This window comes from Rhincodon typus, chromosome 1 (assembly GCF_021869965.1).
Source record: "Rhincodon typus isolate 14 chromosome 1, sRhiTyp1.1, whole genome shotgun sequence".
Taxonomy (NCBI): domain Eukaryota; kingdom Metazoa; phylum Chordata; class Chondrichthyes; order Orectolobiformes; family Rhincodontidae; genus Rhincodon; species Rhincodon typus.
In genome coordinates, this window is record NC_063332.1 from 120144807 (window position 1) to 120158449 (window position 13643).

The following is a 13643-nucleotide window of genomic DNA, read 5'->3' on the forward strand; positions in this document are numbered from 1 at the left end:
GAGTAAAGAGAGGGCTCTTCAGGCACCTTGGGCTCAGCGATAGTACTATCTTTCATATTTCATACCTGATCTCCTTACTCATTAATTGTGTACTTACGCACAAGTATATAGTGCAGCATTAAACATTGAGTATCTTGTCATGAAAACGCTGTTACAAATATAGCTGCGCACAGTCTAAACTCAGCTCACCTCTTCTTGCAGGTCCCTGTCATAGTTCAGCACTTTTTAATTGCTTACACATTTTTCCAAATCCCAGCTGATAATATCACGCAGAGGATAATGGGATACAAGAAAATCAATCTGGATTCCTGCTTAAGGCTGAAAAAAATTGGCTCTGTAGAAGGCCAGCAATACAATTTGCAGATGAGTTGCTTTATCTCTGTTTACTTTTGCTCTTGGAAACGTTATGGCAGTATTGTGTTGTGCCCTTGGAGGAGTTTTGGAAACTGGCTGATCTTTAGGAGAGTGTTGCTGTATCTTGACAGGGAGGTTAGAGGAGCTTTTGACCTTTCCACAGAAAGGCTGCAAAGGGACTATAGTTGCCTTTGCTCTTGGTGTGAACATAACAGAGTTAGATCAGAGGCTGCAAAGAGACAATAGCTCCCTATTGAAAACACCACCCACTGATTTCAGGGAGAATTTTCTTTCTACTGCCTCAGCGAGAAGCTGGATCTGAGGCACTTGCAATTCCCCAAAGAGGTGATCAATAAACTAGGCATCGCCTTCAAAAGGATCCAGAGTCACACAACGGGTAAAAGACAGCTTTGTTAGTGGTTGTCAAGGTGACAGCTGCTGTCAACTTCTATCTGATCAGATCTACATCATCCAAAATGCATCAACACCAGGGGGTTCATGATCAGTTGCATAACTTACAAAACAAGCAAATTAGAGTTGAGTTAGATGTTGAAATTTAAGCTCACCTCTAACAACCACCATTCAAATTTAATGGAGGTGGCATCAGAGATAATAGTTTTCAGGACATGGGATGTCTTTTGAAATTTTATAATGAGGCCAGGAGACCCACAATTCACCTGTTCTGCAGGAGCTCAGATTAGAAGGAAGCAAAACCGGTAATGGGAAATAGAAAAGTAGTAAGTGAAATCAGAAGATGGATGAAGTGAAGGCAAGTAGCAAATTGGATCAGAATGTCAAAAATATTAAAAAGACAAATTTTAAGAGCACTTGACCTGATTGCACAGAGCATCCACAACAAGGTAGATGATGTGATGATATAAAGAGAAAGGAAAACGTGTATGATTTTATCAGAGATAGTAAGAACTGCTGATGCTGGAGTCAGAGATAACACAGTGTGGTGCTGGAGGAACACAGCAGGACAGGCAGCATCAGAGGAGCAGGAAAGTCAACATTTCAGGTTAGGACCCTTCTTCAGAAATCTTCTGAAAGCATTTCTGAAGAAGGGTCCCGACCCGAAACATCAACTTTCCTGCTCCTCTGATGCTGCCTGGCCTGCTGTATTCCTCCAGCTCCATACTGTGTTATTGGTGTATGATTTAATTGCCATTTTAGAGACATAGCTCCTGGATGATCGAGACTGGGAACCGAATATTCAAGAATATTCACCATTTATGAAGGATAGGAAAAACATAAGGAGGATGGGATACCACTAATGAGAAAGGATCTTAGGCTGAAAGATCATGATGTAGAATTAGTTTGGGTGGAACTAAGACACAGAAAAGGGCAGCAAACATTGGTGGGAGCTGTTTATAGGCCACCAAACAGTAGTGGAAATGTTGGGCATGGCATAAATCAGAGAATTAGACATGAATGTAACATATGTAATACAGTGATAATAGAACTGTACAGCACAGGAACGGGCCCTTCAGCCCACAATGCTGTGCCGAACATGACGCCAAATGAAACTAATCCCTTCTGCTTGCCATTGGTCCATATCCCTCCAGTCCTTACATATTCATGTGCTTATCTAAAAGCCCCTTAAATGCCCCTATTGTATCTGCCTCCAACATCACCCTGGCTGTGCATTCCAGACTCTTACCACTCTCTGTGTAAAAAACTTGCCCCTCATGTCTCCTTTGAACTTTCCCCCTTGAACCTTAAAAGCATGCCCCCTAGTATTAGACATTCCAACTCTGGGAAAAGAAGCTTCTGACTGACAATTCTATCTGTGCATTTCAAAGCTTTATCAAGTCTCCCCTCAGCCTGCACCACTCAAGAGAAAACAGCCCAAATTTTTCTAGCCTCTCCTTATAGCTCTTACCCTCCAATCCAGGTAGCATCCTGGTAAACCTCTTCTGCACCCTCTCCAAAGCCTCCACATCCTTCCTGTAATGCACTGACCTTAATTGAATGCAATGCTCTAAATATGGCCTAACCAAAGTCTTATAAAGCTGCAACACGACATCATGACATTTGTACTCAATTCCCTGACCAATAAAAGTGAGCATGCCATATGCCTTCTTTACCAACCCATCTACTTGTGTGGCCACTTTCAGGGAGCTGTGGACTTGAACCCCAAGATCCTTCTGTACATCAATGCTGTTCAGGGTCCTGCCATTAACTGTATACTTTTGCTTAACATTTGATCTCCCAAAGTGCAGCACCTCACACTTACGCAGATTAAATTCCATCTGTCATTTCTCTGCCCATATCTGCAACTGATCTGTATCCCGCTGTATCCTTTGACAACCTTCTGCACTATCTACATCTCCACCAATCTTTGTATCGTCTGCAAACTTACAAACCCATTCATCTACATTTTTGTCTACGTCATATATATATCTATATATATATATCACAAACAGCAGAAGTCCCAGTATGGATCCCTGCGGAACTGCACTGATCACTGACTTCTAACCTGAAAAACAACGTTCCGCCAATAGTCTCTGTCTTCTAAGGACAAGCCAATTCTTAGTCCACGTAGCCAAGTCACCATAGATCCCACGGATCTTAATCATCTGGATAAGCCTACCATGAGGGATCTTGTCAAAAGCCTTACTAAAATCCATGTAAACAACATCTACTGCTGTACCCTCATCAATCACCTGCTTTGCACAAAGCTATGCTGACTGTCCCTAATGAGGCCATGCTTTTCCAAATGGGCAACTTCAATCTATTAATAGACAGGCTAAACCTGAGCACTACTAATGCTGTGAAGGATGAATTCCTCCATTATGTAGGAGATGGGTTTTTGAAACAGTACAATTAAGAAGTAACTAGGGATTGGGCTGTTTTAGATTTATTATTATGTCATTATAAAGGACTAATAAACATGCTGTAAAGGAGCCATTGGGAAATAGTGGCCATAATATTAGATGATTTTATATTCATTTTGAAACTAATACAGTTTATTCTGAAACAAGTGTCAAAAATATGGCCAGGGAAGCTGCGATTGTATGACAGTGGCTATGATGGATTAGGAAAATACATTAAAACATTTCATGGTAGATTGGCGATGGCTAGTATTTAAAGAAATATTACATGTTCTACAGCAGTGTTTCCCAAAGATTTTCCCACTATCATTTTCAGAGATCAGATTTGTAATGATCCCTCAATGAGTGCTGTGAGAGGGCAGCACGGGGATGGGTCAAGTGCATTGGGACCAGTGGGAGCTGCGATGGGGAAGCTGAAGCAGGGACCTCTATGGTGACCATAGCTGCTTTGGATTTTGAAACTCTCAGATTTTAGCTCATGACCCGAGTTTGGGAATGCCTGGTTTAAAACAAATACACATCGCTCTGAGACACTAAAATCCGACAGGAAAAGTGAATCAATCTTGGCTAACAAAATATTAAATATTGCACTCAACCAAAGGAAGTAACTTGAAAGGTTGCCAGCAAAAAAAGTGATAACCCTAGGATTAGAAGCAATTTAAAATTCAGCAAGTGATGATCAAACAACTAATAAATAGAAGGATAAGAGATAATGAATGCAAGCTAATGAGAAACACAAAGGTAGTCTGTAAAAGGTATTTGCAAAGGAAAAAAATTAGCTAGTACAAATGCATGTTCATTACAGAAGGAGACAGGAGAACTTATAATGGAGAACAAAAATTAATGGAGAAACTAGACAATTATTTTCCACCTGCCTTCACAGAAGATATGGAAAATTTCCCAGAAATACTAGGCAACCAAGGGACTCTTGCAAGTGAAGAGGTTAAAAAAATTACTGAAGAGGTAGTACGCGAAAACTTAATTGGATTGAGAATTGATAAATCTTTTGGACAGGATAAAATTTATCCTACAGTGTTGAAGAAATTAGCTGTAGAGATAGTGCATGCATTGGTGGTTATCTTTCAAAATTCTATAGTTTCTGGTGATGCTCCTGTGCATTGGCAGATAGCAAATGTAACCCCATTATTTAAAAAGAAAAGGTGGGAGAAAATGGAGATCTAAAATCCTCTTAGTTTGACATCAGTTGTAGGGAAATCGTTCGAATCTATTATAAAAGTTATGTTAACTAGAACTGAGAAACTAACAATATATAAAAAAGGAAAACTATATTTGACTAAATTGTTTGCAGTTCTTTGAGTACCATAGATAACGGAGAATAAGTAGCTGTGGGTATTTGGATTTTCATAGGGCTTTTGATAGTGCCCCACACAGGAGATCATAAAACCATATAATCTGGAAACAGACCCTTCAGTCCAACTTAAATGCCAACCAGGTTTCCCAAACTAAACTAGTCCCATTTGCCTGCATTTGGCCCATATCCCTCTAAACGTTTTCTATTCATGTACTTGTCCAAATGTCTTTTAGATGTTGTAACCGTACCTGCAAAAAAAAACTGGACCTGAAAAAAGTGCCTGTCAGGTCCCTTTTAAATCTTTCTCCTCTCACCTTAAAATTATGCCATCTAGTTTTGAAGTCCCTCACCCCAGGGAAAAGACCTTTGCTATTCACCTATGCCTCTCATGATTTTATAAACCTCAATAAGGTCACCCCTCAACTTCCTACAATCCAGTGAAAAAAGTCCCAGGCTATCCAGCCTCTCCTTATACATCAACCCTCCAGCCCCAGTAACATTCTTGTAAATATTTTCTGGACTCTCTCCAATTGCATACTATCCTACCTATAGCAGGGCGACCAGAACTGTACACAGTACTCCAAAAGTGGCCTAACCAATGTCCTGTACAATCTCAACATAACGTTCCAATTCCTATATCAATAGACTGAGCAATGAAGGCAAGCGTGCCAATCGCCTTCTTTACCACCCTGTCTACCCGTGATGCAACTTTCAAGGAATTATGCATCTGCATCCCTAGGTCTCTCTCTTCCTTAAAAGGTGGTGGAAGCAGTGACTTTGAATATTTTTAAAGCAGAGTTAGATTGGATTTGCAATAAACTAGGAGATGTAAGGCTATTGGAATAAGCAGTAATATAGAGTAATCAGACAAATCATGATCTTATCGAATGACGGAATAGACTTGAGGGGGTTGAGTGGCCTATTTGTACTCCAAGGTTGTATGTTCATATATTCTTCAGTGTTCCAAGACAGCACTTTCTGTTTTTATTTATGCCAATATTAAAAGACAAGTTCGGGTCACAACCACGATGAGCCTTGCTGTAAACTGAACCGATAATAACTAGGGATAATTAATATTTAGAAATAAAAGAATGTATTGTCAAGATGTTCATTTACTATGATGATTCACACATTTAAATAATAAACTGGATTAATTATAGGGGGAGGTGATAACCTAGTGGTATTATCGCTGGACTGTTAATCCAGAGACCTAGATAATGTTCTGGGGACCTGGGTTCAAATTCTGCCACAGCAGATGGTGGAATTTGAATTCAATAAATATCTGGAATTAAGAATCTAATGATGACCATGAATCCATTGTTGATTGTCAGGAAAAACCCATCTGGTCACTAATGTCCTTTAGGGAAGGAAACTGCTATCCTTACCTGGTCTGGTCTACATGTGACTCCAGACCCACAGCAATGTGGTTGAATCTAAACTGCCCTCTAGGCAATTAGGGATGGGCAATAAATGCTGCCTAGCCAGTGATGCTCTCATCCCATGAATGAATAAAGAAAAAAAAATTATTGAGAGCATTTTCATTGAGATCATTGCAGAGAAATTTCAGGTATTGTATCAGTTGAAACAGCAGACTTAAAACAAGTATAGTTATTGTACAGGTAGTATCAGTCTAGCCAAATAGTTAACAAACAGAAATAAATAATTCATTCTCAGATTGTTATTACCAGCTGCTGCAAGGATCAATGCTGAGAACACAGATTTTCACAATCTATATAAATCTTGTGGATGTGGGACCAAATGTGATACTTCCAAATCTGTGGATGATACAAAACCAGAATGTATGTTATGAGCAGGTGGGCATCACGGAAACCTGGGCAAGGTAGGTGAATGGTTTAGAACATGGCAGATAGGTTATAATGTGAGTGTGTGTGAAATTATTAATTTTCATGGAAAAATACACAGAAGCACAGCTGTATCTTGCAGGTATTTCTTGGTTAAGTCTGTATCACATTGAGATTTTCGTCGCATTTTCGCCATGAGGCCTAATTAATTAATTCATTAATCACCTACTGCGACACATGGCATCTCTGATGTTGAATTTTGGCCCTATCTTATCCAACACCCTTCCCAGAACAACGTGCCACTCAGTGGTTATCCACCAAAACACCATCTTTAAGATGTCACAGTGCACATGGACAATCATTGGCATGTCAAAGTTGCTTTGCTCATTGAAGGAAGGATGTACAAGATATCAGAAAAGGGGAAGAAGGCACCTCTATTCTCCGACAGGTACCTGGAGGACTTGGATGGTGATGAGGCCACAGTAGAAGCATCGGAAAAGGCTGCCTCCTGCACTGTCTACCAATCCAGATACTGACATTAAGTTCTGAGGAAGGGCACCGGGCCTGAAACGTTAACTGCCAAACCTGCTGACCTTTTCCATCAACTTTGTTTTTGTTCCAGATACTGACATCTTGGGGGAACTGTCATCATTGTGTGTACATACTGTCAATCTGGAGAACACTGCTGGCTGCGGAAAAGACCCAGGTCACTGGGACTTGGAGAACTGCTGGAGACGAGGCTCCTACTCAGGCCCAGACAGGAGATGATCTTGTGGTTTTAGCAATGGGGCAACAGAGCCAAATACACAGGGAGGAGCGGAAGCAACAGACAGAGATTTTGGATGCAATGCCCCTCTTTGTCCAGAAGCTGCATCAATGCAGAAAGTTCAGTGACCATGTGGTTGCCTTCCTTGACAATTTGGTAGATATCATTGGGAGCCAGGCCCAGTACCCTCAGGGGCTGCTGGAGAACCACAAACATCTGTACTCCATCACCCTTTCCACCAGTCCCCAGAACTGAAGACATGGTGTCAGGGAGCTGAGAAACCTTGAAAGCAGTCCAGGTTGCACCCTCCTCACAAAATGACAGGGCAGTGCCAAGATTTAGGCAGCCTACATGCCTGTGTGCTAGATCTTTGGGGGGCTTTTGAGTTACATTCTTGTCCTTTAAAAGCCCTGTGTGTGGTTATTGCAGCAACAGTCTCCCTCCCAAGCCAAGTCACTTGTCCTGCCCACTCTGAGTGTGATTGCAGTCACTTTTATCCAATTGTGTACTTAAGAAATCCAGCATGATGGAATGCAACAGTGAGTTCTCCCCCTCAAGTGGCTTCCAGACTCTGCCTGGCCATGTCAGTGAGCCCTGAATATGCACATCCCATTTCAAGTAGACTATCATGTTAATCGTAAAGGATTCGCATTTGCCCACGTCTCCACCCATCTGACCTACATTCCCATATACCTGCCTACCCGGATCCTGGCATATAAGGTAACCGTGCCTAATATGATCATTCACACACCTCACAAAAGCAAATGTTGCTCAGACCCCTATAAGGTTCTGTCCACAAGTGTAAAAAGTTGGAAAGTGCGGATGTTGAAAAGGACCTGAGTATCCTTGCTCATGAGGCATTAAAAGCTTGCATACAAGTGCTGCAAGCGATTAGGAATACAAATATGATGGTAGCCTTAATTGCAAGGAGATTTGAGTATAGGAGTAAAGTGTCTTGCTGCAGTTGTATAGACAATTGCAGAGACTCCACATAGACTATTGTGTACAGTTCTGGTCTCCTTATCTAAGTATGAATATATTTATCATTGAAGGAGTGCTTTGGAGGTTCACCAGACTAATCCCTGTGATGATATGATTGTCTTAGGAGGACAAATTGATGAAACTGGGTCTGTATTCTCTAAAATTTATTAAAAAAGGATGACCTAATTGAAATATACAAAATTTGTATAGAGCAAGACAGGGTCAGATATTCCCCTGGTTAGTGAATATAGAACCAAAGGGACACAGTCTCAGAATAAGGGGTAAGCCATCTAACACTGAGCTAGCTGACGGGAACCTTTGGAATGCTGTACCCCAGATAGCTGTGGAAGCTTAATCATTCAACATAAATCAATAGATTTCTAGATACTAATGACATCAAGAGATATGGGGAGAGTATGGAAATGTGCCATTGAGCTAGATGGATCAGCCATGATATATTTGAATGAGGTGCAGGACAATCTGGGTTGAATTGCTTACTCCTACTTCTACTTTCCTATGTTAATCCAGACTGGTCAGGTTTTCCAAGTGTCCAGACAACTCAAGGGAAATGACAATATGTCAATATTTGGGTCATATTTTCTGCACTTTGAGTTACTGCCATGTTTTGATCTTTTTCATCTTGAATAAATAGAAAAGCCTACATTCTAGCTCAAGTTATAGTTTACTACCAGTAGTAATTGTATAATTTGTTAACATTCATCTCATGAAGGTAACCTTCCTTAGCCCAACTGATCAGAACCAAGTATTTTCAAATACTGTGACCACATCATTTATATTTGTAAAATAATTTAATTGTACAATCAGAATTGGCAAAGCTGATTATGAAAAAATTTATATCACAGGAACATTATTAGTAGTCAACATTTCACCATTATTTTTAACTTTCACACAAAATGTACAGATAGTCGAATGAAAATGTAAAATAAACAAACATTGTACTTAACTGGAACAAATGAGGCAATTATAACAGAGCATAATATTACTCTTGCATTTTATTAATTACTCCTTGATGTTTTGTTAGTATACTGGACAATGTATTCACAATCAGGTTGTATTTAAATGATATGTATCTGACATAAAATGAAATGGTTTTGAGGTTGGCAATCACATTACTTTTCATATCTACTATTCCAGAGCAAAGCCTATTATATTAATAAAAGAATCAACTGGAAAAAAATCCAAATTCTTCACAATAAGATGAATGCTGGTAAAGTTCATTCTTTTAGTTTTTCATGATAGTATTGGTTACGATAATTTAAAAGAGCAGAAGTAACTTAAAATTTCACACAACGTCCTACAATGCTTCATAGTTAAGAAATTGTTTAGTTTTGGTGTTTAGTTATTGTTATGCAGGCAACTATCTGTTATCTCAATCTTCTTCATGTATTGCCATAGGATTCTTTAAACCTGAATTAACATGTGCATAGGTCGTGGATTTCACATCTCAACTGAATGATGACATCTCTAATAACATAGCTACTGTTTAGGAAAATATTGAAATATCAGCCTAAGCAATATGTGGAAATTCTGAGGTGGGGTTTGAATCTGCAATCTAACTTAGGTCAGACTTTTACCAAGTGAGCCAAATGAAAGCTTAGAAACATTTAAATAGGATAATACTTTTGATTTTTAAATTACAGCACTTAAAGTTTCATAACTGTTGAGAGACTGTTGCACCTTTGGAGGTGCCATCTCTTAGAAGGCACTATTTACCCTTTCAAGTGGACATAAAAAATCGCATGACACTATTTTGAAGCGAAGGGGAGTTATATCAGTGTTCTACCCAAAAACATTTATCTTTGATATCTCACTCAAAAAAATTATATGGGTTTAAATAAATTGCTGTTTGTGGGAGTTTGCTTTGCAGAAATTGTCTGACATATTTTTCATATCGTAACAGTGGGAATATGTACTCCATTGGCTGTAAAACATTCTGGGGACGGCTAGTGAGAAATGGGTTATAGAAAATGCTCATTTTTATTTTCCTTTCAGTCTATATCAGGAGGTAAACTTCTTTTAATTTTTACCACAAGTTTTTCATTTTTTTTCTTGTTTGGAACATGCATTGCTAAATTTATTCTTGGGACTCAGTTTAATCATTCATGTAAACCTTGGTGAAAGAGTAAGCATTAATTACAGTCTAATGATATTGAACAATCCTGACCAACATGGACTAGAAATGACAGCTGATTCATCCTTCCATATACCTTAGTTTACATCAATTTGCTATATAAATGTGTATCTAAATGGATGGTTAATTAGAGCTTTGACTTCATGCTTCCAATAGAAGGCTTGTTGGCACAAAATTCAACCCACCACGCTGGTCTCTCAAGTACGTTCTTGCCCTGAAGAACTGCTGCCCACAGGTTTTTATAAATCTGCAAAGAGGAAAAGCAGTTAGCAAAAACTTGAGAAAGCATTTAGAGTCCATTGTTTATCTTGCGTGAAGCAATTATTGTTAGATAATTTGAAATATATATCATAAACAAGTCTTCTCAATCCACATTTAAAGTTATTCTTCCAAAAAGTGCAAAACTATTTAAAGAAAAAGAAACATGTTTTTGTTTATTCTAAATTGGCATCTGCTTATAGGATGAACAACACATTTTGAATAAAGAATAAATACAACACATTTTTGAAGCCACTCCTGGGAACAGAAACCGCAGAATTAACAAGTTTAGCATGACCTACTTTTGGATTTTGAATTCCCCATTCCAGAAGTATATACTTTGAATAAAATAAATGAATCAAAGTGCAGCCTACCAAAGGATTTTTAAAAAAATATCAGTTTCCAAGTGCAATGGCTCTTTTCCAATTGCACACAGGTCACTTTGTTGGAGATGACACAAGGTAAGAAAGATGAGTGTGCACCGCAGGAAAGTATTAACATGCATCATGCCACCATCATTGCGACAAAGTGTAATTGGAGAGGATTGTTCAACAACACTTCAGTAGATAGAACTTTGCAACCCTGCTAATGCACTCGTGAATGGTGGTTCACAATTAAACAACTAAAGGCAGGAGGCAGCTCCATAAACATCTTATTCAATTATAAAATAATCCAGAATGCATGTACAAAAATCAAGCCTTTTACATTAAAAACAACTTTCTGACAGAAGTGTCAAGTGGATAACCTCCCTGTCATGAGGGCCCCACCGTGAAAGAATCCAGTCTTTGAACAAATTGATTCACTCCACATGAGATCTAGAAATAGTTGCATGCACTGAACATAGGAAAGGGTGCAGACCTAAAGAACATCCCATCTACAGCGTTGTAAACAGAATGCGGCACCAAACTAAAGCTACTAATGATTAGGGCAAAACTATCCACAGGCAGAGTCATATCTAGCTAAAAAAACAGTTGTGATTGTTGCAAGTTAATCATCTCAGCCCTGTTCAATGCCAGAATTCCTTAGTGTTACTACTTCAGCCCAACTATCTTCAATTGCTTCATCAGTTACTTTTCCACGGTCATAAGCCATTTTAGGTCCTTATTTTTGTCCTTCTTTTTAAAAGTGTTTTAGTCCACAAATGTCTCAGGTATTAAAAGCAAATGATGGAAGTTGAAAATTGATGGACCATATTTTATTACCATGACATTCTTTATCTTTCCAAATGACCTCAGGGCAATGACACCAACTTAATCTCCTGGTAAAATTTCCAAAATAGGAGTTGCTCCTGCCAGTGTTTGCCTCACACTATTACTGGTCCACTTATTGCTGTCTTCCCTTTATACTTTGCTGCAATGATGGTGGTGTGTTGCATGTTAATAACTTGCTGCAGTGCACAGTCATCTTTCTTACCTGGTCTGGTCCCCAACAAATTGACCTGTACGCAATTGGAAAAGAGCCATTGTACCTGGAAACTGACTTTTTTTAAAATTTCCCTTGGTAGGCTGCACCTTTGATTCATGGGAGTTTCCAACCTCACTACCAATCCATCCTGACAAAGCCAGACTGAGGCAGGAGATGGGTTACTTAATATCTCTGTATGTTTTTCCAGCATGCCCCACATTAGCAAAGGCAGATGGCTAGTTATCCATGACACTCAGTTGAAAACAGTGTCTCTGAATCGTGGATGAATGCAATTTGGGTATTACAGTTCAGTCCCAGTCATCTATCAAGTCATGCATTTACTCTTATGACCCACGGATAGCACTGTGGGCAACATGCAAATAACAGAAACGAGAAAAGGAGAACAATGTACTTTTTCAAAAGAAAATCTGCAAAAAAGTTAAAAAAAACTGTTGTATTAATATGAAAGCTCAAGGGTATTGTCAAGGCCTAGACTGAAATATTCCTTTCATTGACCAACTGTCTCCATTTTAAAAATACAACTTTTATTATAAATGCAGAATAAATAGTTGTAACCGTAGAATAATAGCTAATGGAAATATTTTTGCATAAGTTAAATATCAAATGTCCGCTGATATTCTATGTTAAAGTTTTTGAACTACAGTACTGTTAAGATCATCGTCTGGAATATTCTATTACATCGCTCATTTTCCATTTATTTGACAAACTATGAAATTCCTAATGGAGTTGCTAGCAATGTTGCTCATAAATTTGAAATTCCTTAGCGATCAACACATTGGTGAGCACCTTGTTATGTCATTAATCTTTCCTGACATCTTTCTTTACATTTTATGCTCAGAAGTATAAGATGTAAAAGGCACATGCTATTGCATGAAGGGGGAAAAAAAGTTTTGCTTTACCTCTCCATCAGCTTTCCCAATTGGTGAATTCAAAATAAAGTCAGGAGGAGCAAGGACATCCACTAGAGCCACTGCATCATCCTTCAGCTATTTTAATACAAATAAATATCATTGTTGTTAGTCATGTTTCAAACGTTATGTTTTCTGTGAAACAATCATGCTGGACCTTATTTTTAAACTGGATAGGAAATAAAATTGTGTATTGGTCTTGCACTGTCACATTATTTTTAAGATGAATTCTACATTATATATATTTAATGAGCATTGTGACCAGTAAAGTTTGGGCTTAAATAGCATGGTTAATATTAACTGTTTTGATTTGGACTATTATGATAGTTACTTAAAATTTCATAATAACATAAAACCAGAAAAAATATTCATTGTTGTCCTTTTGGAGTTTAAATTGAGATATTCTAGTGCAGGGAAATGGCTTTCCATTGAGTACTTAGCAATGGTAGGTCAGCTGTTCCACAGTTAAGGTACAGAATATAATTCCCACATATTTGCTCCAAAAAATGCTGTAGTTTCAACTTTGGAAGACCTCAGTATTTTAACATGACATTTTACCATCTGGTGGTCTCGCCTAGTGAGATCAGTGCCAGGTTTGGGGCTGTTATGTGCTGTCGGCCAATATCTACTGGGAACTGAGTTTAATTTGTGCAGATATATTTCACATGGAGGCCTAATAGTCAGCAAACAGAAAAACTTTCTTTCTGTCCAAATTTCTGGATGAGGAATGTTATCTAAATCACTGCACAATTTCGCTGAAATATTTTTATATTTTAGATAACACAGGAGCAGAAATCTTAAAACTTTTCAGATGGTTATATGTTCATTAAACTTTATCCAGATTGTATATA

The 13643-nt window shown here is 38.5% G+C and overlaps 1 protein-coding gene across 1 annotated transcript in view; it reads right to left on the reverse strand.

Annotated features, from left to right (window-relative positions):
- Positions 1 to 8841: 8841 nt before the first annotated feature.
- Positions 8842 to 13643, reverse strand: part of LOC109929565 (peroxisomal acyl-coenzyme A oxidase 3-like) — a 72846-nt gene continuing 68044 nt past the window's right edge. Inside the window, exons 6-7 of the mRNA XM_020529228.2 lie at positions 12784 to 12870; positions 8842 to 10448 (exon numbers count right to left, since the gene is read on the reverse strand). Coding sequence (XP_020384817.2) covers positions 10329 to 10448; positions 12784 to 12870 — 207 coding nt within the window. The 3' untranslated portion in view covers positions 8842 to 10328. The remainder of the gene's footprint in view (positions 10449 to 12783; positions 12871 to 13643) is intronic.